This window comes from Theropithecus gelada, chromosome 10, assembly GCF_003255815.1.
Source record: "Theropithecus gelada isolate Dixy chromosome 10, Tgel_1.0, whole genome shotgun sequence".
NCBI classification, from domain to species: Eukaryota; Metazoa; Chordata; class Mammalia; order Primates; family Cercopithecidae; genus Theropithecus; species Theropithecus gelada.
This window is the reverse complement of record NC_037678.1, coordinates 95,854,970-95,880,528: the sequence shown is the minus strand read 5'-3', so window position 1 is coordinate 95,880,528 and position 25,559 is coordinate 95,854,970. Positions and strand designations below refer to the sequence as shown.

At 48.6% G+C, this 25,559-nt stretch overlaps 1 protein-coding gene across 2 annotated transcripts in view; it reads right to left on the bottom strand.

Moving 5' to 3' along the window:
• Positions 1–492: 492 nt before the first annotated feature.
• Positions 493–25,559, bottom strand: part of SYNDIG1 (synapse differentiation inducing 1) — a 189,787-nt gene continuing 164,720 nt past the window's right edge. For both annotated transcript variants that reach the window (XM_025399274.1, XM_025399275.1), the window contains exon 4: positions 493–1,677. In XM_025399274.1, the coding sequence (XP_025255059.1) occupies positions 1,519–1,677 (159 nt within the window). In that variant the 3' untranslated portion in view covers positions 493–1,518. The remainder of the gene's footprint in view (positions 1,678–25,559) is intronic.

Here is a 25,559-nt window from a genome sequence, read left to right as displayed (position 1 = left end):
ATTTGACCCGGGAAGACAGTGCTAATAATTTTCAGAATATTAAATGTTCAAGGTCAAGAAGGACAGTGTCAGGAAGAAGGATCAAACCCGTAGTCCTTATTCCAGGGCAGTGGTTCTCAACCTTGGCTTCACGTTGCAGTTACTAGGCCACATCTTGACCAATCAGGTCAGCCTGGGGCTGACCCAGGCCTCAGGAATTTGCCAAGTGCTGCAGGCGGAGCCACTGTCCTGGAGAGGGGGGTCTCTGCGTCCACTGAGGGGATTAGGACGATCATATTTATTGGTGGAAACTGAAGCGGCAGGGACTTCGGTTCTCCTAGAGAACCCCCTACTATTTCATAGGTGGAGGCCTGGGTGGCTCTGCAGTTCCTTAAACCACAGGGGAAAGTATAAATGAAACCCAACGACAGCTATTCATCAGAAAGAAAAGTCTTAAGCGAAAAAGCTAAAAGATAATTTTTTGTTAAGTAATGAACACTCGTAAAACAGCAATGAAATGGTATTAAAATGTCTGTGATTACTTATTTCTCAGCATTCGTCTGGTAACTTAAGCAGCATGAAGCAAGAGTTGCACTTTAAAAAATGACAAGAAAATAGCTATTCATTTAGTCGACAGAGTAAGGCCCATCTCGTTTCCAGGATCACTAGTTTCTGCTTATGACGGGGTGAGCATCCGCCAGCGCGGTGATTGGGAGGCGCCCCTGTGTCTTTACGCTGAGGCAGTGCCCACGGCTGCAGTGCCTTGAGTTTCTGGAGCAACCGTGGGGCTCTTTCTTGAGGAGTCTTGGGAGGGGCGGGGGCCTGCCTCCCCATCCTAGATCAGTGAGGTCCCAAGAGTGCGTATTGCTGCGGGGTAGCTGTGGAGTGAGACACGTTCTGGAGTGGCTCGACATCTTGAGGCTGGGGTGGTGTGAAGGGAAAGGAACAGGGGCAGGTCCCGGGCTGGCTCTGCTTCCAGGGTCAGGCCAATGGGTCTGCAGAGCAGTGCAGCGGGGCTCCTGCCAGCCATGGTGTCACCTCTTTCTTCCCAGCCCCATTCTCATCTTGCAGGGAAGGCATGTGGACTCAGGAGGGGCACAAAGGACTCCAGCAGGGCCACAGACAGAAGAGTGATGTGTCCCTTGTCCTCTGCCTATTGCACCGTGTTCCATAAAAAATAAACACTTTTTTGGACTGTTTGTATATTGCTCATGCGGCAGCACTCTGGGCACTGGCAGGCTGCAGAGAGCCGCGCTGCCATTCATCCACCAGAATCCATCCAGAGACAGCCTTGCGGGCTGGGATCTTTGGAGCTTTCCTTTGGAAGGATTAGCAGTGCCCGTCTGTCTGGTGCTCTACACAGTGCTGTGAACATGAAATTAAAGGATAAAAACAAAAGAAATTCATGGGTAGGAAACCCCAGGGCTTCGTGGCGTCTTTTGGCGATCATTTGTACTGTACAACATCATGCGGTATGTCTGCTTCCTCCACGTCCACACAGACCTGGCCCCGGGCGCTCCCCCTTCGTTCGCAGGAAGCTCACAGGTGGTTGTTCTTGGAGAGGTAGGCGATGAGGGCCACGGCCACGCCCACATAGACGCCAGTCCCAATGGTGATGGACAGCACTGCCAGGAACAGGGCCCGCCGGGAGCTGGTGCTGGCCTGGTGCAAGTCCCCCTTGGCCACGGCTTTGTTGGTCTGCAGAGTTGGAGAAGAAAAAGGAAGTCATGGTAAGCAAGTTGGAACAAGCAGTGAATGGAGGGCTCATCTATGGCTGCTGATTCAGAAAAAGGCATTGTCGATGCAGAGAAGGCTGAGGGGGAAACTGTGCTCACACCTGCTATGACCAGGGCAGTTCTCTAACTGCAAGAAACGAATGTGGGGCTGGGATCTGCTGCTGTTCCCCCACATCGCAGGGAAGACAGACTTCTTTTCTACTTGGCCCCAAGGGAATAAGAGAAAGCTGGGAGTAGCTCAACTGAGTTCCACCAGTGTGGGGTCTGGGAACTCCAGCACCAGTATTGAGGGATGGGCTAGATATGACTCCTCCAGTGCCGCTCTTTCTACCCAAGAACGGTGTGCTCATTTAGTTGAATAACTCGTAATTTTCTAAAGCATATTTCTACCTATCTGTTGAATCTCTGCTACCCACTGGAGGTGTGCAGAAGGCAATGACAGCTCTTATTTCCCCGAGAGAAACTCCGGCATAAGATCGTGAAACCCACTGGAGGACGCCTGAGACCTTCCTCCTCAGCTGCCTTGCCTGCCATGGCCATGAGTCATTCACTTCCCGACCGTCCCCACCCTGGACATGGCTGGCGTTAGTAAAATTCATCCATCAATAAAATCATTTGATATAAAACTAACAGCTATATTCCTTAGTGCTCAATGACATAACCAGGTGTTGGTGTAATCAAATTCATGATTCTTGGGGTCATGAGGAGATAGAAACACGGAGGTTTTGGAGGCCACCATGGAGGCACCACCAGAGTAAAATGGCTCATTTGGCAGATGGGGTGGGAAGCTACCAAGGCACTGAGCCCCGGGAGCCCACGTGATGCTGAGGAGGGTCGACCCCAAGCCACTGGCGGGCCCCCTGTGGTCAGGACTACCCTGGCAGAATGTCCTAGCTCACTCTCATGGCCGTCTCCACAAAGCCAGATTTCTACCGGGTTCCGTTTCCACCTAAGGTCAGTGACATTCCTAGGTTTTATACGTGAGTATGGGAGTCGGCATGTCGTTCGCTCAAACACACCAGCTGAAACATACCAACACCTCTTCAGTGGACCAGAAAGGCTCACACTCAGATGACTCATGATGTGAACCTGCATCTTCCATGGTCTCTGAGCTCTGGAAGTCTGTACCACGTGGGGAAGGGATGCCCGCCGCTGCCTGGCTTCCTTCTCACTCCCCTCGCTTTGGGATCCTAAAAGCTAGTTTTTGTTTTTTTCCTCCCCAACTTTTTGTCTTGGAACTGAGCTTGAGAGCTCACTGTGGACAATTCTGGAGGGAGCAGAGGTAAAGGGATGCAAAATGGAAGCCTCTTAGGACAATGAATGAATAAATGAATGAATGAATGAAGTTGCGACGAGCCCAGTCTGTTTCATGCGGCAGCGATCCCACACAGGCCCACATCTTAGGATACAATTTCCTCTAATTGCCTTTCCTTAGCGCTAACTCAAAGAGCCATCGCTCATTAGGGTCATGGCTGTGTCCCCGCCATAATCACCAGCCTTAGTGCTATCTCCATGGCTACACAAAGGGGTGCGGAGAGGAAGGCGGAGTCACTACAGCTGCCTGGGCACCTGCCAGCAGCATTCCCTGACCCCTGTGGGAACACCCATGCTGGGCTTCCTGAGCTCATGAGGACTCACACATCTGAGTACCCACTTGTGGAAGAGTTGCCTTCCTGCTCACTGGTAAGCTCCCCGAGGTAGAGCCCCTGTCTTTCTTGTGTGTTGTGGTCTCCCTGGGGCCTGGGCTGGGCTCTGGGGGGATAGGGGGAATATAGTACTTCTCTAACTGGGGCACAGTCCCAGTCTCTCTGGTGGTGTTGAGGAGGAAGGCAGTGGCATGGGGCTGCCTCTTGACCTCAGTTCTGGCCCAACTCTGCAGGTTCTGCACACACACGCACCAGAGCTCTCATGCCTAAGCTGGTGTGTCTGCTTGAGAATCACACTCGATCCGCAGGTTTATATGTTTGGCTCTAACAAGAAACCTAGGGAATGTGGTGTGTTAGGGGCCTGATCGCTGATGTCAGAAATAGCAAACAGATGCAGCCTTAGCAAGCAGGCTGCCTTCAGCAATGTCACTCGGCATCTGCGTGTCATAGAAGCCAGAGTTCCTGGGGTGCCCACTCCCACAAGGCAGAGACGTCATTTACATACACAAAACACACAACATGGTCTAATGAAGGTGATTACCTGACGTGAACCTTTTGTTTTAGAAAATGGATAACTGTGGCCGCGAAACAGCTTGCTCATTCCTTTGACAGGGTGCAAATGGGAAGACATGTTTCCATCCTGACAGCTGCTGGATGAAAGCTCCCGGCTCTTTGACAAGGTTTTTTGCTGTGCATGAGGGCAGGGCAACTTGACCTGAGTCCAAGAGTCTCTGAGCTGAAGGCAAGGCTTTGTGTGTAGGTGCAAAAAAGTTTGTCAAGATTGTTATTTCTTGTGGTTGGGCTTTTCCTTCCCTGCCCTTTTGCCCACAGGTTGCAAGCGAAGTTTGTGACTTTCTTTATTGGCCTTTCGTTGGAAAATAAGTGCAGGTGGTTAGAAAATGCAGGTGGTTGGGGAAGCCCCAAGTAGTGCCTGGTGCCTGCACCTTGTGCCAGCGGTGGGCTGGGGGCAGGGGCTCAGCAGGACCCAAAGACACTATTTCTGCACCGTGAGGGCTCTTCAGAGAAAGCGTTTCAGCTCACAGCAGAGACAGAGCCTTAACAGCCCAGGGCACAAGGGCTCATCGTTGGGAACACAGGCAGCAGCCAGGCTCCATCGGCAGGGCTGGCTGCAGGGCATCAGACACAGCCCCCAAGGGAGATGTCCTGCAACCTGAAACCCTCCAGGCGCTGAGCTCCTGCACAGCCCACATTGGAGCGTGATGTGTGCACTGCGGTTCTGGAATTAAAAGACCTGCTTTCTCTTCCCTAGTTGCAAAGATATGTAGAAGACCTGAATTTTAAATTGAAGAGCAAAAGTAAACGTGCGCCATAGCAATGACAGTTATGGAAGCATCCCCTTCCAGTCCCTCAAGTGCAGTGCTGTTCACACTGAGGAAATAAAAGTTACAGAAGCAGAGGACAGACAGCCAGAACGAATGTGCTTTGGCTGAAGTTGTCACCATCCGAACTGAGGTCCAGCCACCTTGTACCACCACTGGGTCACACATCCTTAGGTAGAATGGTCACTACCAAGTGGCCAAGTCAAAGGAACTGGCTGTCAAAGGACCGAGCGCTGTTGATCCACATGTAACGGTCATGCTGCTCATGGTTTCGTGATGAAAAATGACCAGTTTGTGGAGGGACAAAGTCAATTTACGTTCCATGGGTGTTAGTGTTTAGTGCTGAAACCCCCCAGCAATTCTCTCTGGTGGAACCCCTGCCTTGCAGATTGGCCACATTTTGGGGAATGGTTTTATCTGAAGGTAGTGGCTTCTTGTGGAGGTGGCAGAGAGGTTTGGGAGTGGGTCCTAGGCCCTGCTTCCTTCTGATGCACCTGGTGGATCCAGGTCTTGCTCTAGTTGGGGCAGTGGCCAAGTTGAGTGTCTCCCCTTCTCATGCCCACCTGAGGTCCCTGGTTTATCCAAGAATGTATCTTAGCACATGCTGGCGTGCTGAAGGCCTGTCCCTCCCTCCCTCCCTCCTCCCTTCCTTCCTTTTTCCTCCTCTCCCTCCTTCATCCCTCCCTCCTTCCTCCCTCTTTTCCTCCCTCCCTCCTTCCTCCCTTTTTTCTCCCTTCCTTCTTCTTCCCTCTTCCCTCCCTCTTCCCTCCCTCCTTCCTACCTCCTCTTTCCTCCCTCCTCTCTCCCTCTTCCCTCCCTCCTTCCTCCATCTTTCCTCCCTCCTTCCTCCCTCTTCCCTCACTCCTTCCTACTTCCTCCCTCTTTCCTCCTGCCTTCCTCCCTGTTCCCTCCCTCCTTCCTAACTCCTCCTTCTTTTCTCCCTCCTCCCTCCTTCCTTCCTACCTCTTCCCTTCCTCCTTCCTACCTCCTCCCTCTTCTCTCCCTCCCTCCTTCCTCCATCTTCCCTCTCTCCTTCCTACTTCCCCCCTCTTTCCTCCCTTCTTCCTTCTTCTTCCCTCCCTCCTTCTTACCTCCTCCCTCTTTCCTCCCTCCCTCCTCGCTCGGTCTTCCCTCCCTCCTCTCTCCCTCCTTCCTCCCCCTTTCTTCCCTCCCTCCCCCTTCCTCCCTCCCTCCTTCTTTCTTCTGCTCACTTGCTCTGTAACAGGAGGTCCAGCTGGAAGCTCCACCCCAGGCTCCACATCAAAAGAGACACACCCTAGGATGTGACAGGGACCTCCCTGCCCCCACCCCCAGCAGCCTTTGCCTGTTTTCTAAATAAGAGAGCAGAACCAACTTAGATGCCTCAAAGCCTGTGCCTTCACAAAGGGTTTGGAGGCTGAGAAGCATTTGGAAGGACTGACAGTTGCTCAGCCTGGGTTCCGTCCACAGAAGGCAGGCATTTGTTTTTCACTCAGGCTGCGGGGGCGCAGCTGCCACGGGACACTGTGGGCTCCATGCATGTCCAGCACTGTGGGCGGATGGCCAGCCGGTTCCTGCCTGGAGAGTCTGCAAGGCGAACGGCTGGCTAGCAGTCTCAGGGGTGAGGCCAGGAGGGTGCGACTCTGTGGAGATGGCCAGGCCCTGGCTGGGCCAGGAACAAAGGCTGACACGGTCCCCAGGGACCAGACATGGTCTTAGGTCCCGTCCAGTAGAGCCCAACTGAGGGGCAAGTGGACGGACACACAGGGCCTGTGCAGCAGGCTGGGCATGTGAAGGTGAGTGTGGGCCTGAGAAGAACCTGCCAAATGCCCAGATGAGAAAGCAAGCCATGTACGAGAGCATGAGCCTCCTGTGACAATCTGAGTTGGGGGCGACTGTGACATCTCTGTCACCTATCTGCTCCTGCCAACCACACTTTGTCCACAGGGGCAGACACTGTGGTTGACAAGTGGGAAGGAGGAGGGGAAGAGAGGAGGCCCCTCCTCTTGAGGCCAGGCCTACTGTGTGTGCACACATGCCCAACCCAGGATGCTTAGCACATGCATGGACCCTCCAGCAAGGCCAAGACACGGCCAAGAGGCAATAGGAAGTGTCACGGAGAATGTGGGAAAACTAAAATTCCCCTGCACTCCTGGCGGGATGTAAATTCATGCCATCACTTGGGGAAATGGTGAGCATTTCTTACAGCTGAACATATAGATACATCACACAACAACAATTCCACTCCCGTAAATGAGTGGACATTTATTTGTGTAAATACCCAACAACAATTATTCATGTGTTCACAAAATGCATCTGTAAGAATGTTCAAAGGAGTCTGACTCATGGTTGCCCTGCCCTGGAAGCCCAATGAGTGCCAGTGATAGAAGGGCAAGCCGTCATGGCACCCAAATGGTCATGGAATAAATCTCAGAGGCACAGTGATGAACAAAAGAAGCCGGACTCAGCATCCTATTATCTACAGCACAAAACAGGCCCACGTCGCATCTGTTGTTGGCGTGGAAACAGGTTCATGGATACTTCTGGAAAAGAACAGTAACTGGAAGAAAGCATAGTTGAAAAAAGTCTACCTTACTTTAGAAATGAATTCTATCAATAAATAAATGAACAGATAAGAACCACCTACAGAGAACAGAGAAACTCACTTTATAAAACTGATAAAATCTTGATGCCAAAACCAGAGAAGAAAAGTCAGAGAAAGGAAAACGAGAGGCTGACTTCGTCTCCGAACACGGATGCAAATGTAATTGTCAAGGCCAGGTGCTGCCCTGCTCCCTCTCCAGGCCTCTCCCCACCTCTCCCTGATTTTCCCTTTGCTCTGGTTGTATTTGCAGTGGCCTTTTCATCACCTGTCACTGTTTCAACACTATTCATCTTCCGGGCCACAGCTTCTCCATGGTATCTTCCCAGCTGCCTTAGGTCTGGGCCCTCGTGTCTCCACCCAGCACTCAGGCACTGCAGCGTTGATGCTAGCCTCTTTGCTGAATGCAGGACACATCACCCACACCTGGTAGTGCCCAGACAGGGCCCAGGGAGTGTCATTCATGACCACACGATGATGAGGACGGCAGACTTTCCCCCTACCGTGTTCCCAAAGGTAACTCATGCTCTCCAGAAACATTTCCACGATGTGCAGAATCCCATGCGGGCAGGCCCCAAATCGTGGCTGGTAGTCACTCACTGGCTTTATGCAATCTACAAGCCACTAAGGAAGATAAAAATAGGCGAATCCAGAAAGGAACGAGTTATGTCCAATGCTTCTTTCTGTGGCTGGTGACACCTATTAAAGGGAAGCCCTGTGGGCTCAACAGGGCATGGGGAGGACTTGGCTCCAGTTCTGGCAGTGTGTCACGCTCAGCAGGGCAGAGTGGGAGGGACTGGCAGCTTCTTGGGTAACCCAGGAAAGGAGCGGGCGAGAGGAGCTGGAGACCGGGTAGCAGCTGGGGAGGGAAGGTCCACATCAGAGCCGTGCAGAGGCTCCTGGGGGACGGAGATGCTGCTTGACCGTGCCACCTGCTGAGTCTACAGGGCACTTGGGGCTTGGCTCATGCTACTGCAGAACTGAATTTTAATATTACTTAATTTTAACTAATTTAAAAGTAAACAGTTGCCCGTGGCTGGGGGGTCCCACACTGGACAGCATGGATCTGGGAGAAAGCAAGGCAGATGACCCCGCCAGGAGAAGAGCCTGTGGTGATGCCCGAAGTGAAGCTCCGGGCGTTTCCGGGCTGTGTGCTACGCGGGCCTTCCCAGGCCCCTGGGAAACAGGCTCCACACCTGCATGCCTCGTGGGAATCTCTTTCACCTTCAGTGAGTCGCTGGGGTGGGGCCGGGGCGGGGGGTCATACTCCACACAGTTCAACGTCAGGGTGGAGATAATGAAACAGCTGCAAGATGAAGGACATGGGGGTGACCGTGGGAGGGGGAAGCCCCTTGAAACCTGCAGGTCACTGGGGGAGGGCTTTCGTCCTCGCAGGGCATGGCCAGAGTGCCTGTCCACTTCAGGGGTCCACGGTCTGCAGCTCCTGTGTGGAATCTGTCACGGGAAGGGGCACCGGCCATCAGGGACCCAGTTCTCAGTGACCCCGCGGCAGAATCCACTCCTCCAAGTTCCAGTCCCCTGCCACGTCACTACCTGCCTTTCTCTGAGACACCCTGGAGATGTCTGAAGTGCTGGACTCTGGGCTGTCTCAGACAGGCCAGGACCCACTGGCTGGCATTTCTCTTCCCTCTTCATGGAGTTTCTGATGAGCTTTTGCTTGTCCTTTGGCTGGAAATTATCCACTGTTGTTTGAGGTTTTGGAAAAATCATGTTTTCTGATGGCTACCCCGGCTGCGTTGTTTCTCCTGCAGTCAGTTTTTAGGAGCAAGGTTGATGTTTCCACAGTCTGCGTCCTCCATGGACCAGGGCCAGCACAGCTGGGGGTCCTCAGCAGTTACGCCCTCGCCAGACACCTGCCTCCCGAGATCTGGGACCGGCTTCTGCAAGATACTGGCTGCCTCCCGAACTATTTCTCTGGAAACGTATTGCATCACGGGTGTTTTATGGTTCATTTTCTTTCCAGTACTGATACCTGTCTGGCTGGATTACATTTCTTTGCATTATTGTAAAGGTTATTTCCATCATTTATCATCATCTAATGTTCGCCATGCAATGACAAAGTACTGAGAGCTGTACTCGACAAAGAGACAGATTCAATATTCTTAATGCGGACAGAAAGAGAAGCTGAACAGCAACTACAGGAACGGGAGGCTTCTCAGGCAAAGGGTCTTACACGCAGACCCCCCAACACACGTTTGTTTCCTGCATGTGTTTAGGCCCAGGTCTATTTTTATGACCTCTCACCCCTGCTTTTTTAGCAACCCTTATATTGTAAGCCATAAAAAAATAAATCTTCTGATGTTAGTTAGGTCTAAATGGCAGGGAGGCAATGGACTGTGAAACCAAATGTACCGACTGTTGGTTACAACCCAACTCAAACACCAGAGGATGGCTGCGTCACCACCTGGGTGCCGGCACTGATCCTCTCCACCTCCTGCTCGTCTGAATCACTACATCCAAGGGAGGGGACTTCCTCACAGGGAGGCGTCTTGAGTGTCTTTGTCCTCAAGGCCAGCCCCTTCTGTGGATCTCAATTTAAAGAGATCACCATATAACAACATCATAAACATAAACAGGAACTGCGGCCGCTGCGCCAGGCTGCTGCTGGACGGCGGAGCTGCTATCATTTACTCCATTTGCTGACTGTGTTCGGCCCTCCTTGCAAGGCTATAAAGGAATACCTGAGGCTGATAACTTATAAAGAAAAGAGATTTAAGTAGCTCATCCTTCTGGAGGCTGTACCGGAAGCATGGCGTCAGCCTCTACTCCGCTTCCGGGGAGGCCTTAGGGACTTTTCACTCATGGAGGAAGGAAAACCAGGAGCTGACAGGGCCAGAGCAGGAGTATGACAGCAAGGGACAGGAGGGGCTACACACTTTTACTCAACCAGATCTCAGAGCACTCAGTGTCTTGAGGACAGCACCAAGCCATGAGGGATCTGTCCCCGTGATCCAAACAGCCCCCACCAGGCCCTACCTCCAACACTGGGGGGTACATCTCAATATGAGATTCGGAGGGGATAAACATCCAAACGGTGTCACTGGCCTCTGGCCCTGGCCAGGGAGAAGCTGGCCTTCGTTTCTCACAGATTCAGGCTTAGCTTGCCTGAGAGGGAGGGGGCTGCGGCGCTGGCACTGCTCGAGTGGGAGCACACAGAGCTCAGGAAGAAGCGAAGCAGAGACGGGAGCCCCTGAGGAGGGCGAGGGGCACTCGTGATCTGGTCCAAGAAGTGGATTTCCGTGTCTGGGTGGCTTCAGCTCGTTCCTGCATCCTGGCGCCCTCTGAATGCTGCCCATGATGCTTCACCTTCCTCCAGGTGAGTAGCTGGTTCCACCCCAGCAGCCCAACCTCTGCAAACGCCTCTTGGCCCTCCTCACCAGTGCCCCTCAGCACGCCTGCTTTCCTCAGGGTGCCACGGGGTCCAGCATGCAGGCCGTTTAGGAATAGGGAGGATCCTAAAATCGTGAGATATTCTATTATTACATCAGAATTACGGCTAGAATCAGTGGGACTGACAACTGTCACTCTCCTTATTCGTCAGATCCAAATAGCAGTAAATGGTCACACACTTTATACTGGCTTTTCCTGTGCCCTTCATTCTTCTTTAAAATGTGATATATATCTCCCATATGACTGTATACCATGTGGAACACTCATAGAGAAGTGCTCTGTGCATCAGTACACAGCTTGGGGAAGGCCCACCACACATGTAACCAGCATTGGCACTAAGAACAGCACCATATAACTCCCAAGGCCTTCCTGTGCCCCCTCACTGTCCCTCATCCTTAGCGGTGCCCACTTTGCTGAATTACAACAGCCCACATTCTGTTTGCCTGCTTTGGTAGGCCCTATAGGTCCCATAGTACATGCACGATGGTGTCTGAGTCCTCTGCTCTGGGTGTGAGACTCTCCCCTGTGTGTGCAGTGATGGACCATCCGTTCGCTAGGCTCTTGTTGCAGGAATGCACTGCAGTCTGTTCGTCCATTCCCCTGTGGAAAAGCATCTGAATAGTTTCTAGTTTTGGGCTACTATGGATAGCTCTGCTATGAACATTCTAGTCTTTTTTTTTTTTTTTTTTTTGATGAGTATATAGATGTATTTCTGCTGGCTATATAGCTAGGACTAGAATTGCTGATAAGTATATGTATATATTTAGTTTCTAAAATACTTTTTATCATCAAAGGAGTATGCTCAAAGTGTTTGGTAAAATACAAGACACCAAAAGATGTATAAAATAAAACACCAGCAGCAATGTCTTTGGATACTTCTCTACCTCTGAGGCTCTTTCCCAAAGATGCATTTTGAACTTTGTTAGTGGATCCATCTGGTATTTACTTCTTTCTTAAGGAGTTAAGCATATTTAATTTCTTGATTTATCAATTTGTCAACTACCTATCACTGACCGACTATTCTGGTGGATGAAGAGTTCATTTTCTTGGAAACCTCTGTCCCCACCCCCTTTGTCACTTCTTTCCTTCATCCCCTAATATGGTCATTATTTTGACTATGCACATTGTGTTCACTGCTAAGCCAAGTGCACTGGTTTATGCCTCTTTTCTTCTGGCTTCAGTTGCTGTAGTTTTTACCACACCCATTAACACCCTCTCAATACAATTTTTCAGGCTATAATCAAACATATCAGATGACCTATTAATTCCTTCTTATTTCCTGGGACCATACTCCTGGCATTCTGCTCCATTGAAGCTGATTGCTCTTTGATGCCTCACCTTGCTTCCCTTTGACGTTACAGTTTTCGTTTCCTAGATCTCAGGTCTTATCTCAGGGAAACTTGTCCCTGCAACACACACTGCAGAAGCTTTCAGAACATCAGTGCGTGGGAGGCAGTCTCTGCACGCCTGGAATGGCCATATTCTACTGCCACGTTTGACTGACAGTTTGGAAAAGTATAGAATTCCACGTTGGAAATGATTTTTCCTTGGACTTCTGAAAGCCTTGCCCCATACTCTTCTCACTTCCAATACTGTCAACAGGTAGCATCATCTTTATACCCCTTCACTTCAACAGATCTAGCATCATCTTTATATCCCTTCACTGCTGCAGCTGCTCCTTCTCTCTAGAAGCTCTGATGGAGTCCCCTGCCACCTAGGTGTTCTAAAATGTTGATTTGAAGGGCTTTGATGTTCAATGAATTCTCTAACCCACGCTTGCTTGCCTGCTTCCTTCCTTCCTTCCTTCCTTCCTTCCTTCCTTCCTTCCTTCCTTCCTTCCTTCCTCCCTCCCTCTTTCCCTCCCTCCTTGTCTCCCTCCCTCCCTCTCTTCCTTCCCTTCTTTCTTTCTGTCTGTCTCCCCTTCTCTTGCTTGCTTTTGTCATTGTCTACCTCTTTCCTTTTGTTGTACTTTATGGGACATTTCCTCAAACGTTCTCCAAGCCTTCTATGGGATAGTATTTGGGTATCATATTCCTTAATTTCCTTTTGTTTACTCTTTCTGTTTGTTTACTCTTTCTGTTTTCTCGCTTTTGCTTTTACACAACTTTCCTTTTTGGTTTCAGGAAGTTGATTTCATTCCTTATCTCTCTGAAAATATTAACTGTATAGATTTTTTGAAAGACACTTTCTACTTCCTGCATTGTCTCTCTATCAATCAGAATCCTTCCCCTGACCCTCGCCCATTTGTTCAGGTCTCTCTTTTTTGTTTGTTTGTTTTTCATGGTACAGGTGTTCTCAAGTGTCAGGAAATCACTGGCTGTTATTTAACATTGAGGATCACCAACAGGCTAATCAGATGCTCTGCATATATGGCACTGATTAACTGGTGAGATTTTCCATAGTATTGATTAGGCTGCAGGCTGTCTCTTAGATTTCTTTAGCTTCTGTACAACAGCATACATTGTACATTGGTCTTTTCTCTGGGGACTGTTATAGGCTGAATTTTGTTCCCCCAAAATTATATGGTGAAATCCTGGCCCCCCATACCTCAGAATGTGACTGTATTTGGAGACAAGGTCTTTAAAGAGGTGATTAAGTGTAAATGGCATTGTTAGGAAATGGCATTGTTAGGATGGGCCCTCATCTGACATGCGTGCTGTCCTTACAGGAAGAGATGACGCGGACACAGAGGGATGACCCCGTGAAGTCGTGGCAAGAAGGCGGCCACGTGAAGAAGAGTGGCCTCAGGATAATCCAGCCCTGCCAACCTCAGGCTTCCAGCCTCCAGAGTTGACAGAGTTAAATTTCTGTTGTTTAGTCACTCAGTCTGGCATTTTGTTGTGGCGGCCCTAGAAGACTAACATAGAGACTTTCACTTTCTCTAGGGACAAATCCCCCAGCCTCCTGCCTTGGGGTAAGAGCCAGGGGGGTTAAGGAGCACTGTGGCCTGGGCATTGGAGGGGCCGGGCCCCACTGCTCATCACGCTGTGGACTTTGGTCTGCCCTCGGCCCCCCCACCCCGTGCCCCGAGTCACCAAGGCTGAAGGCATTCTGACTGGTCACCTGCTGGGATGAAGAAATGTCTGCCACTGAGCCCTGAAGATGGGAGACAGGACTGGGTGCTTTACCTGTTACAACTTGCAGACTCAGCCACACTGCACAATCACCACTCCTTTGTGAACTTTCGTCTTCCAAAATGTGCTGACATCTTTGTTTCCTGTTGCTCCACATCCTTTTTCTTTTCCTTCATGGTTTCACACCTTATTCTTTTACCATAACTTAAACAAAGATTTTATGAAGGAGCTGACATAACACACATGTTCAAGTGCCACTAGAAACTGATCCCTTTGTTCTTAATGTCTTTCCAGCTTAGGCGGGGTCCAGAGGTGACTCTGAGACAAGGGTAGGAGGGCAAGCAGCTTCCTTGGAGGTGATCCCAGTAAGTGCCATTAAGAAGGTAGAGAGGTGAGATAGGGAGGCAGAGGAGCCGGTGCAGGGTGGGTGAATGAGCAGGGGGTGGCTGTGTCAGCCCCACTGCAGACATCTGGAAGAATATTCCCAGGGGCTCCCCTCCAGGAGCAAGGAGTCTGGAATATGTAGCCCCAGTCTCCTCCACCGTTGCTTGAGGTCTGCTCCCGTTTGTTCACCTCCCCACATTTCTGGCCCTCCCCTGCACATGACCGGGCACCCTGCTGTGAGTGGAGTAAGCCTCCAACAGAGCCATGGCAGGTATTTGCAGTTAGAGCCATGAGTGCAAAGGGAATACGGGTGCAGCGCTGGCGTCATCTGCTGTGTCTCAACCAATTGCTTTGTCATGTTTCCATTTCTCCCATATCACAATCAGCTGAATGAAGAATCACATTAGGCCACTTGGAAGCTGTTAAACTTACTGGAATCACAGCCAACCACAAGCAGGCTGAGGGCTGGACCAGAGCCCAGGGTAGGACAGGCAGAAGCCTCTTCTGATGGCTCTTCTGACTTGTAGGCTATAGTGGGGGAGCTCATGTAAGTTTTGTGAACATTCCTCAGTAAGGCATCCTGGGATAAGGGGTGAATCCTGGTAGCTGAAAACAAAATTAGGAGGTTCCAGGAGGAAGAGAATTTTGAGCAGAGGCTAGAGATGGGTGTGTCTTTGGCTGCACCTTGCATCTCACTTGCGGGGAGGAGCCTCAGCCTGTTAATGCTTCCCTTTCAACGCCTCTGCCTGGCTTTCCCATCAATCCCATTTCCTGGATGCAACCCGAGGGCTCATGCATCATTCTGCAAAGATGACCGCTCTGTGGGGAGCGGCGACTGTTCTAAATTATCTACTGCTGGTAACAAATGGTTCCAAAGCCTGGTGGCTTGAACAACAACCATTTTCTTCTGTCTGATAATTTGTGGGTCAGGAATTCAGATCAGACCAGCTGGTTGACTCTTCTACTCCATCGGCATTAACTGGGTCACCTGATGTGGGGTCACCGGTGCCTGGACTGCCCTGGGGTGCCTGAGACAGCTGCACTCATACCTGGTGCCTGGGCCTCTCCAGCACGGTGGCCACCGCTAGTTGAACTTCCTGTGTGGCAGCTCAGGGCTCTGGGTGAGTGTTGCAGGGGGGAAGCTGCAAGTTTCTCCTGGTTATCAGCCACAGGAGACTCAGAACATCACTTCTGCTGTGTCCTACTGGTTACGAGTGACTCAGTGGGGCCAGCCCAGATTCAAGGGAAAAGGATGCAGGAAGCAGGTCAAGAAACGCGTGGTCATCTTTAGTGTACTGCAGTGACAGCCACTCTCCTCGAGTGACTCCCCTTTCACCTGGTGGCCCAGGACGGGAGGCTTTGCCTATGAAGAAGCGCCCTTAGCTCATTATGTATTAGACTTCTAATCTGCACAGCTGAGTAAATTTCCTTTGTTTTAAATATACGTCAAAACAACTCCTATGTGTGCTTTACTGATTCAATCACAAACTTGGCTCATGTGTGGTCATTTATCTGCCTTTGCCACTCCTTCTGTAGCAGGACTGACTGCAACTTTAGGAAATTTGGATAGGCCCTTGGTGGGGAAGTTTATAGTGATTAACCCACCATCTCTTGCTGTATCCCCTTTTTGACCAAGAGATATATTTGTGACATTTTTGTGGCCTTTATCGACAGTGAATGCAGTCTGTGGCCATGGTTCTAAGGCGATATTTGGAGAATGGCCCTGGTAAGGATCTATGCTTACAGTCAGCCTCTTTGCAGGGAAGCAAAATAGATAAATTCAAGAGTGTTGGCCTTAAGAGTAAACACATATGAACAAACACAAACAAGCTGAAGTGATAGGAAAACACAATAAAAACAAATACACATATGAATATAAGGAGGCCGAGGCAGAAGGATTGCCTGAGCTCAGGAGTTTGAGACTACCCAGGGCGACATGGTGAAAACCCCATCTCTACTGAAAATACAAAAAAATTAGCCAGACATGGTGGTGTACACCTGTAATCCCAGCTACTTGGGAAGCTGACTCAGGAGAATTGCTTGAGCCCCGGAGGTGGGGGTTGCAGTGAGCTGAGATCGCACAGAGTAGCACTCCAGCCTGGGCTACTCTGTCTCAAAAAAAAAGAAAGAAACAAGAAATAACAGTCATTGCGTGGTCCTTGGGAGCCCTTGGGAGCCAGAAGTGAGCTGTAAGAAGTACAAGATACATTGCATTTTCAAGAAACACACGTTTGTTTTCATACGATGCAACAGTCTGTTTCCACACATACTGCAGAACCATTACAGCTGGCAAGAGCACACAGGAAACGCTGTCCCAGCTGGGAGGCTGGGCTGGTGCACTGAATTCTGAGACCCGGTGCTTACGGTAAAGAGAGGGATGTTTTTCTCACCTGGAGAATTTGTACAACATATAAGGTTGAATCTTCTTTAATTCAAGTGGGAAAAAAAAGGATGGAAAGGTTTCCACAATCGATTTGTTTCACTTGACTCCATGGTGCTGCCCATGTACGTGATGCTGAGTGGGAGCACACAGGCAGATACACACCATGTGAACTGAGGATGGACAGCTCACTATGGTCGGAGGGCTCGGCACAAACTGGATGGGCCATTTATTTCGAGCACAGCTGGCAAACTTGCAGATTTCTGTTTATAAACGTGGTGCCTCCTGGAAGGCAGACAGCATTATACAAGTGCTACTTTCTAGCTGGTTCAACTCTTTATGAGTTTGCTTTCACAACAGCCTTGGGGACTGGTCTAGATGACACGTTACAGATGAGACAATGAAGACTGAGAAAGTGTAAGCGACAGAGTCGAACTTGCTTTCTGAACCACACCCAGTGCCCTGCTGCCTGCAAGCTACCCCTATTTTGGGTTAGTGGGTAACTGTGACCCAGGGCCTGGCTGACACAAGGGAGCTGTGTTTGTTGGCCCTCCCATGCCCATGCGATCCATCTGTTGGTTGCACAAAATGTATTAAAGATGAATGTATGCCACAGGAAGCAATGGCTTCCTGCATTTTAATTCATTTTATTTGCATTTTCTATTTTAATATTTTCCTGTTTTAAATAAAGTCTTTTACATTTGGTACTGTCACTGGTGTTTATCTGTGAAGTATGATAGGTCTTGCATTCCAGCAAGATGGCCAACTGGAATGACATGGGTGACCCCTTTCACTGAGAAGGCACAGAAACTATGTAGCCAATGGGTAATTCATTTCCAGGAGTCAGGACTTGGGGTGTGTGGCTGAGTTTCTAATGCCTTGAGGGGAGACAGGACATGGTGTTTGCTCCAGGGAGAACTCATGCATAAATCCCATAGCCTCAAAGAATTCTCTCCATGACAGAGGACTAGAAATTCCCCAGTCTCCACCCCATGTTAATAAACCAGCAAGTAAGCTTTGTGTCTGTCCTGGACCGTAAGTGAGCAATCCAGACCTCAAGTCAGGATAACCATAGGCATGGGCCCTGAATTTATAGATACACGTGTGCAAGAGCCCTGCTGAGAAGTTAAAATATAAATGGATCCAGCACTCAAGCCCAATAAAACACAAAGATTGTCTCTAAGAATGATGACAATTTCATAAATTAGAACTCATAGATTTCCAGCAGGGGAAAAACAAATCCTAGATCTCAATGGAACCACCAAAGAAAATTATAAACTGAATGAGGGGGGGTAACATAAAAATGATGGTCAGCTGATTGTCCACCCAAAGCAGAACTATTACTTCCAGGTGGCTCACCTTCAGCTGTAGGGCCCCCTGCCCACCACCTCAACAGGATGTCTCCAGATCTCACACAAACATTGAGTCCCTGGAGGAGGCTTCCTTGGTCCCTGGTTCAGGTCATGCTTCCCCGCACCATGCCTTCATACAACTTTGCATTCATGACACTTACTAAGTGAATGTTCATTTGCCCACTAGACCGTAAGCTCCAAGGGAGCATAGGTCACCTTTTTGCTCACCTTTTTTCAACACTTAACATAGCACTTTGCACATAGATGACATGAATGAAGGATATATCCAGGATATAAGTGAATAATAAGAATCAGTACTTTTCCAACAGAAATTCAAGCAGCATGCTGGTAACATGAATACAGCAATAGTGTCCTCTGCAGACGCTGGCCTCCACCAGCTGTTAGCATCCCAATGTTGACTGCTGAGATGGAATCTGGCTGCTGAGTCTTGGCCTCTATGTTGCTGCACTTGGCTTGGGCACTCATTTCTAACACTCAGCTCTTACTAAGAAGACGGCTTGCTTAGCACAGTTGGATCTGAACTTCTGAAAACTGTTTGCCTCTGCAGCAGAGAAGCAGCCCTTGCCAGGCTGGTGCTGGTCTCACTGCTGGCCCTTCTGGCCTCTCCCTGGGGAGCCTCTCTGCTTTCAGACTGGATGCTGGCAACCAGGGATGTGCACTTCCTAGTTCCACTCCTTCAGGTTTTTATTTTCCTGCTGCAAGAGTTTCTGACATCCACTAACCCCAAATGTGTGATAATATAGTGAGACAAAGGAAATCAGACTTCACAATTATTCTACAGTCAAGTGAAGTGAAGATTCGGTAGTTGGAGTGGACACACTGGGAAGGTGCCACATGCTCTATATGTCCTCAGATCCTTGGTGACACCAAGACACACACTGCGGGGCAATGGCAGCAGATCATAAACCTCCACAAACCTCCTCTCTTAAAAGGAAAAGTGCCCACTTCAAGAGAGGGCCTTCAGTGAAGCTGAGTTTGTTTCTTCATTACCCAGAGGCATGTCTGTGAGCCAAACTGCTATGGGCTGCATGTGTGTGTACCACCCCATCTCCCAACTTCATATATTGAAGCCCTAATTCCAATGAGATGGTATTAGAAGGTGGAGCCATTGGGAGGTGACTGGGTTTGGATGAGGTAATGAGGCTGAAACCCTTAGGATGGGATCGGTGCCTTTCTAAGAAGAGAAGACACAAGAGTTCTCTCTCTGCAAACCAGTGAGGACACAGGGAGAAGGTGGCCATCTGCAGCCTGGAAGACAGCCCTCCCCAGAACCTGACCATGCTAGTACCCTGATCTCAGATGTCCAGCTTCTAGAACTGTGAGAAACAGATGGCTGCTGTTTAAACCACCTAGTCCACAGTAACTTGTGACAGCAGCCCAGTCTGACTGATGTGCTGCTCAGTCTATCCCCAACTTTTCACAATACTCCCTTGCATGTATCTAATTGCTAGAAAAAAAATCCACCCATTTCCTGAGATTTTTATCTCAAATGAAAAAGGGCACTTTCCTTTGGAAAACAGGTTCCAGCTTGCTGGGCCTTCTTAACTGGGATTATTCTCGGAATTGTGTCATGGTATCGCCTGCTCCATCTGGTTCCTTGCAAGCTGCCATTTCAGGGCTATCCTGATATTTCCATATGAAATTGACAAGTGCCTCTCCTTTTCCACAGATGCCTGTGAGCCCACATACCCTGCGCTGCACTTTGGGATATCCATCATTCCCCTTCCCAAAGAAAGTGTTTGGCTCAAAGAGGATGTTCATATCATACTGCTTTTTCTTTCCCTAGTGAGAAGAAACTTGCCTCTGAAGCGTGAATTGATGGCATATATACCCCAAACAGATTCCCCTGATTCTGCCACATGCACTGCCCTGTGTCAACTCCAGGGAAGCAGGTTTCAAGCCATCGAGAAAGTGCTGCCGTGTACCCTGCCCTGCCTGTGTGTTCATATGGCTCTCAACTGTTTAGTTTCTGGGTTCTCTGATTGGGAGCAAGATGCAAAATTAAAAGTATATCTACATCGACTTCTTTACTTAGACCTTTTAATGAAGTGCCAACTGTCAGGTGTAAGCTAACAAGAATCTGCTTCTTTGGAATGAATTCCAAAGGAAAGATAGGAAATTCTCTTGTACTGAACTCAAAAGAAAAAGATTCAAAAGACTACATGAGGGTTGTTGTCTTAGTCCACTTTGTGTTGCTATCACAGAATACCTGAGGCTGGATAGTTTATCAAGAAAACAGGTTTATTTGGCTCATAACTATGTAGGCTAGAAAATTCAAGACTGAGCATCAGCCGGGCGTGGTGGCTCATGTCTGTAAACTCAGCAGTCTGGGAGACTGAGGTGGGTGGATCACCTGAGGTCAGGAGTTTGAGGCCAGCCTGGCCAACATGGTGAAATTCCATCTCTACCAAAAATACAAAAATTAGCCTGGAGTGTTGGTGCACACCTGTAGTCCCAGCTACTCAGGAGGCTGAGGCAGGAGAATCACTTAAACTGAGGAGGCAGACATTGCGGAGAGCCGAGATCATGCCACTGCACTCCAGCCTCAGCAACAGAGTGAGAGTGTGTCTCAAAAAAAAAAAAAAAAAAAAAGACTGAGCATCTGCATATGGTGAGGAGGACATCAGGCTGCTTCAACTCACTGCAAAAAGTGGAAGGAGAGCCTTGAAAGCGGTATGCACGCACAGAGATTATGTGGTGGGAGAGGAAGTGGGGTGTGCCAGACTCTTTCTAACAGGCAGCTATCGAAGGAGCTCATAGAGACAGAACTCTCTCACACCCAGGGGAGGGAATTCATCTACTCATGAGAGATCTGCCCCCTGGACCCAAACACTTTCCACCAGGTCCCATCTCCCAGTATTGCCACACTGGAGATCAAATTTTAGCATGAGGTTTGGAGGTGACAAACACCTAAGCCATAGCAGTCCCTGGAGCAGTCACTGGGAAATTACCGTTGTGTATAGGCAGTGTTGCTTACTGCAATGTGTGCACGTTCCCTGGTCTGTCCACAGTCCTCTAGGTATTGGAGGAACATGCATAGCTTCCTCAGAGCTGCATGTGGGGCTTCAAAATGAGATGCTGGACTTGAAAGGGCAGGTCTCTACCCTGACATAAAATCTGACTGAAGAGGGGCTCGTATGTGAACTGAGGCCTTCCTGGGCAAGTGCATGCTCCAGCTCTCCTCTCTCCAGGTGGATGGAGGTGGCTCTGTGTGGGACAAGGTTACATGATCACACTCCCACAGGAAGCACAAGCTTGGCTTCTATCCAGGTGAGAAGGGTGCCTTGACTCCTGCAAGCCATTGCTGGAGCTGGCCAGCACCAGGTGTTCTCTCTAGAGTCCACTATATTAGGGAGGAGAGAACCAAGATTCGAATATTTTGGTTCTTAGGACTGTTGAGATGATATCCAATGAAGACTTGCTGAGCATTTTCAGCCTCCGAATAGAAGATTAATCAGATGGTAGCCACATATACTGGTGGCATGAGGTTCCCCCTAGCCCAGCCTCCGCCTCTCTCAGCCCAGGTGTAGCCTGGGTGCAGACCTGCAGCTGGTGAAGTGAGGGGACAGCAGGATCATCTGCTGGTCCGGACAGTGTATTCGCCCAGAGGGCTCAAGGCTGAGAGCTCTCAGCACACACCGAGGCAGCCTCCCCCTCACTTCCCTCTTTCCCTCTCCATTGCCCTCTCTCCCTCTTTCTCTGTAGCCCTGTGCCGGTTCTCTCTGCTGAGCTGTTTCAGTGGGAGCCACAGCCACAGGAACAGATGGCACCAATGTGGCCATCCGCATCCTACCTGGCAGTGTGGGCTCTCATCTAATGGTTGGAAAACCAGCTATTTGGTCTGCTCATCTCAAGTTGTGGGTAAACGAGTCGCGTTCCTACTCAGATTATCTATGCCCAACTGGGTGCAGATGCTTCCCATTGAAATAATTATGAAAAAATTAATTAACGTGGGTGTTTTGCCTGGAATGTGGCAAGATCCTTGAAGACAGTTTGGCTTCCTCATTCTAACAGGAGGCTCATTTCACCACCAGGAGAGAGCTGCACACTTCCACATCATTCATCTGGCTGCAGATGGATCCCAGACGGCACGCTTGGTAACTTTAATTTCTCTAACAGTTACTTCCCAAAGTGCCTCTCAAGCACTTTTGCTCATGTAAGAGCATTTTTTCAGGGTCAGACTGACTGGTTTCAAACCCGTTGCTTCACTGTACTGTGACTTTCTACAAGTTTCTTTCCTTCTCTGTGCTTCAGTTTCCTCGTCTGTAAGCTGAAGATAATGAGTCACTGTGTCATGGGGTCTTTGAGAGTACTAGGGTGTTAATATACACCAGTCTTTAGAACAGTACCTAGGACACAGTAGTGAGTGTTCTGGTGATCTACTGCTCTGTGGCTAAGTACCCCAGTGGCTTAAGACAACCACCACTGGGTGCTTATGAATCCTGGGGTCAAGAATTCAGGCAGCACTCAGCTGGATAATGCGCTGATCTGGAGGTCCAATGTAACTTCTCTCAGATATCTGGTTCTTGGGCTGAGATAACTCAGAGACTAAGCCTGTTGACCAGAACACCTACAAGTGGCCTCTCCATGTGACTTGGGCTTCCCCAAAGCATGGCGGTCTCAGGGAGGAAGACTTTTTACATTGTAGCTCAGGGCTCCAAGAGCAAGTGTCCCAGTGAGTGAGGCAGAAGTAGCAAGGCTTTGGTGATTCCTGGCTTCTGAGGCCACACAGAGCCCTCTTCCTGCACTCCACTGCGACAAGCAAGGCACTAAGTGCATCCCAGTGCTGTGCAAAGCACTAAGCCAAGAGGTGAATGAAATTCTCTGCCTTAATGGAGCAGGGGCAAGGCCACATTGCAGAAGAGCATGTGTGCTGGGAATGCTGTGGCCATCTTTGGGAGGTAAAATTTGCCACAGTGAACAAAACGTTTTAACTGTCATTTTAATTAGCCTCTGCCTCATCATCTATGTGAGCAACAGAGGGCTGAAGATTAACAGTAGCCTTGCTCCATGGATGAGCACGTGGAGATTCAGTAGAGCAGACCAATTTGCTCATCATCAGGCTCATAATCAATAAATCGAAGTGTGTTTGGAAGCTGTCGTATCCTGGAATCCATTGATTTTCCTCCTTCCCTGGGAATAAGGTGTGGGTGTTTGCGTTAGCTAGTCTACATGATTCACTTTTTCTTCTTTGACATAGAAAGTCTACTTCTTGCATTTCAAAATATATGAAGCTGCAAGCTAATTATTGTTAGGGCTCAGTTTTCTCTTTTTGATGATGTGCCTGTTTTTCTATTGAGAAATCTGGGGCCGAGTTGTGGGGCAAGAGGGAGAAGTCAGCATCACGTAAGTGGGTTGGAAATCACATATTTAAAGGCTCTTTCCACAAAGCTGTGTTTCTTCTTAGAGCATGTCTGAAACTATTCTGTATGACACTGTCATGGTAAATATGTGGCACTGTGCATTTGTCAAAACCCACAGGACTTTACAACACAAAGATGAAAACCTTATTCTATTCAAATTAAAAAATTGATTAGGAAGTCAGGGGATGCCAGGAAGGAATGCAGATTATGATGGATGAATCTAACTGTATTACAAATTTATGCAACAACTTCATTGAAGGAGGTGAGGTGAGTGTTGACTGAAGTAACTCTGAAAATGAGACTATAGGACTAAAGGCTGAAAGAACTGCACATAAGCAAGGCACTCTAGCTGATAAAGTTACTTCCCATGAAGATACAGGTTGACAAATCTGACGCTATACACTTAGACTAGAAATGAACAATTAAGTAAGTGGATAGTGGATGGTTGGAGCCGGTTTCTCATTGTTGGAGTAGGAGGGTACAGAGAAGTAAGGGAAGAAGGCTGCAGTGATGTGTGACAATGAGTTAGAGTTGGAGGCATCAGTATGAACTCACATTTAGCTTAATACAGATACAGATGGAGATACATATCTATATACACACACATAAATAATTATACTTATATAAATAATAAATATTTCTACATATTTAAACAAGTAGAAACACTCTACATATAGAACTAATTCGATTGGTACAAAAGTAATTGCACTTTTGCCATTAAAATGCAACTAACCTAATAGTAATGGCATGAGGATACACACATTTATTTCCTAGCTTTGTCACTGAGATAGCCTAGATTCAACGACACCCCAGAAGCCACAAGCACACCCAGTGCCCAGATCTTGGTTTCAAACATCATTCTTTAATGAACGAACCAGAGCTCCATAGGAAAATAGTAGATTCTAGGACGTGGACAGGAAACATGCAAGATAAACCTGAAGCAGCATCTTGCAGTGCAAAAAAGTAAGGAAGTGCTTCAAAAAACAAAAGGATGTCAAGTGGACACAGAAACCAATCTGAAAGAACTCCCAAGGGTCAAAGCAGCAAATAAATTATGTAGTTTTGGATTAGAAACCAAAGTATAACATAAATATCCAAGGGTCCATACTGACACAAATAAATGGGTGAATGAATTAATGGAGAATAGACAAATCTCCCACATAGACAAATTCCAAAAAATTTACCCAAGTGCTCCGCCCTTAAGGTGATAAAGCATTTTCCCCCCTACCCTTCAAGTGTGGGCTGTGCGGTGAATTCCTATGACAGAGGACAGCATGGGAAGGGGGAAAGAGTGACTCTGCGGTGGAGGCCCTGAGAATCGCTCTCTCACCAGGTGCAAGTTTAACATCAACAGCAACAAGTCACACCGATAGCAGGTGCCCCTGATGTGACCCCAAGTCTATAACCTCAGTCGAATCATGGTAAAGACATCAGACCAATCCCAACAGTGGGGCCTCTCATAATGTATCTGACCAGTGCTCTGCAAAATTGCCAAGGCCATCAAAAACAAGGAGACTTATTTGAGAAACTGTCACAGCCAAGAAGACCTTAACGAGACATAACTACTAAACGCCATATGGTTTCTTGGATGGGACCTCGGAACAGAAAAAGGACATTAGGTAAATCCTGAAGGAATCCGTTATGGACTATGGTTCTTTTGTGTTTTGTTTTTGTTTGTTGTTCAACCATAGAGCCTAGATAGTCCATAGAGTGTAGTTTTTGATAATGTGTTAATAGTGGCTGATTAATTGTGACAAATGTGTCACACCGTAAGAAGTTAGGGAAAGGAGAAACCAGGTAAGGAATACATGGGAACTCTGTGTACTGTCTTAGTAAATTTTTTGTCAACCTAAAACTATTCTAAAATAAAAAGTTGACTTTAAAAACATCAGGGCATGGCATGGGACAAGGTGAGAGATCAGGAGCTGTGAGTCTGCAGACCCTGCTGCACACCCCATGCTCCGTCCTTGGCTGCCTGGTGGCGAGGTGGGCAGGGCACAGCTTTGGGATAGGCTGGCCCGGCTCAAGTCTAGCATGAATGTTAACTAGTTTACGTCCTGTTACTATTTTATCTGAGTGTCTAGTTTCATTTTTTTCCCCTAAAATAGAGTTATAATACCTATTTTGCTGGTTGTGACAAATATTAACAATAATAACACACTGACTTACAGCTTTATGTCGAACACCATACAGACAACACTTTACTTGCCTCACCTCGTTTCTTCCACTGCACAACACTATCTAGTAGGTATCATTATCAATACTGTTTTCCTCAGCAATATTTTATGTTAA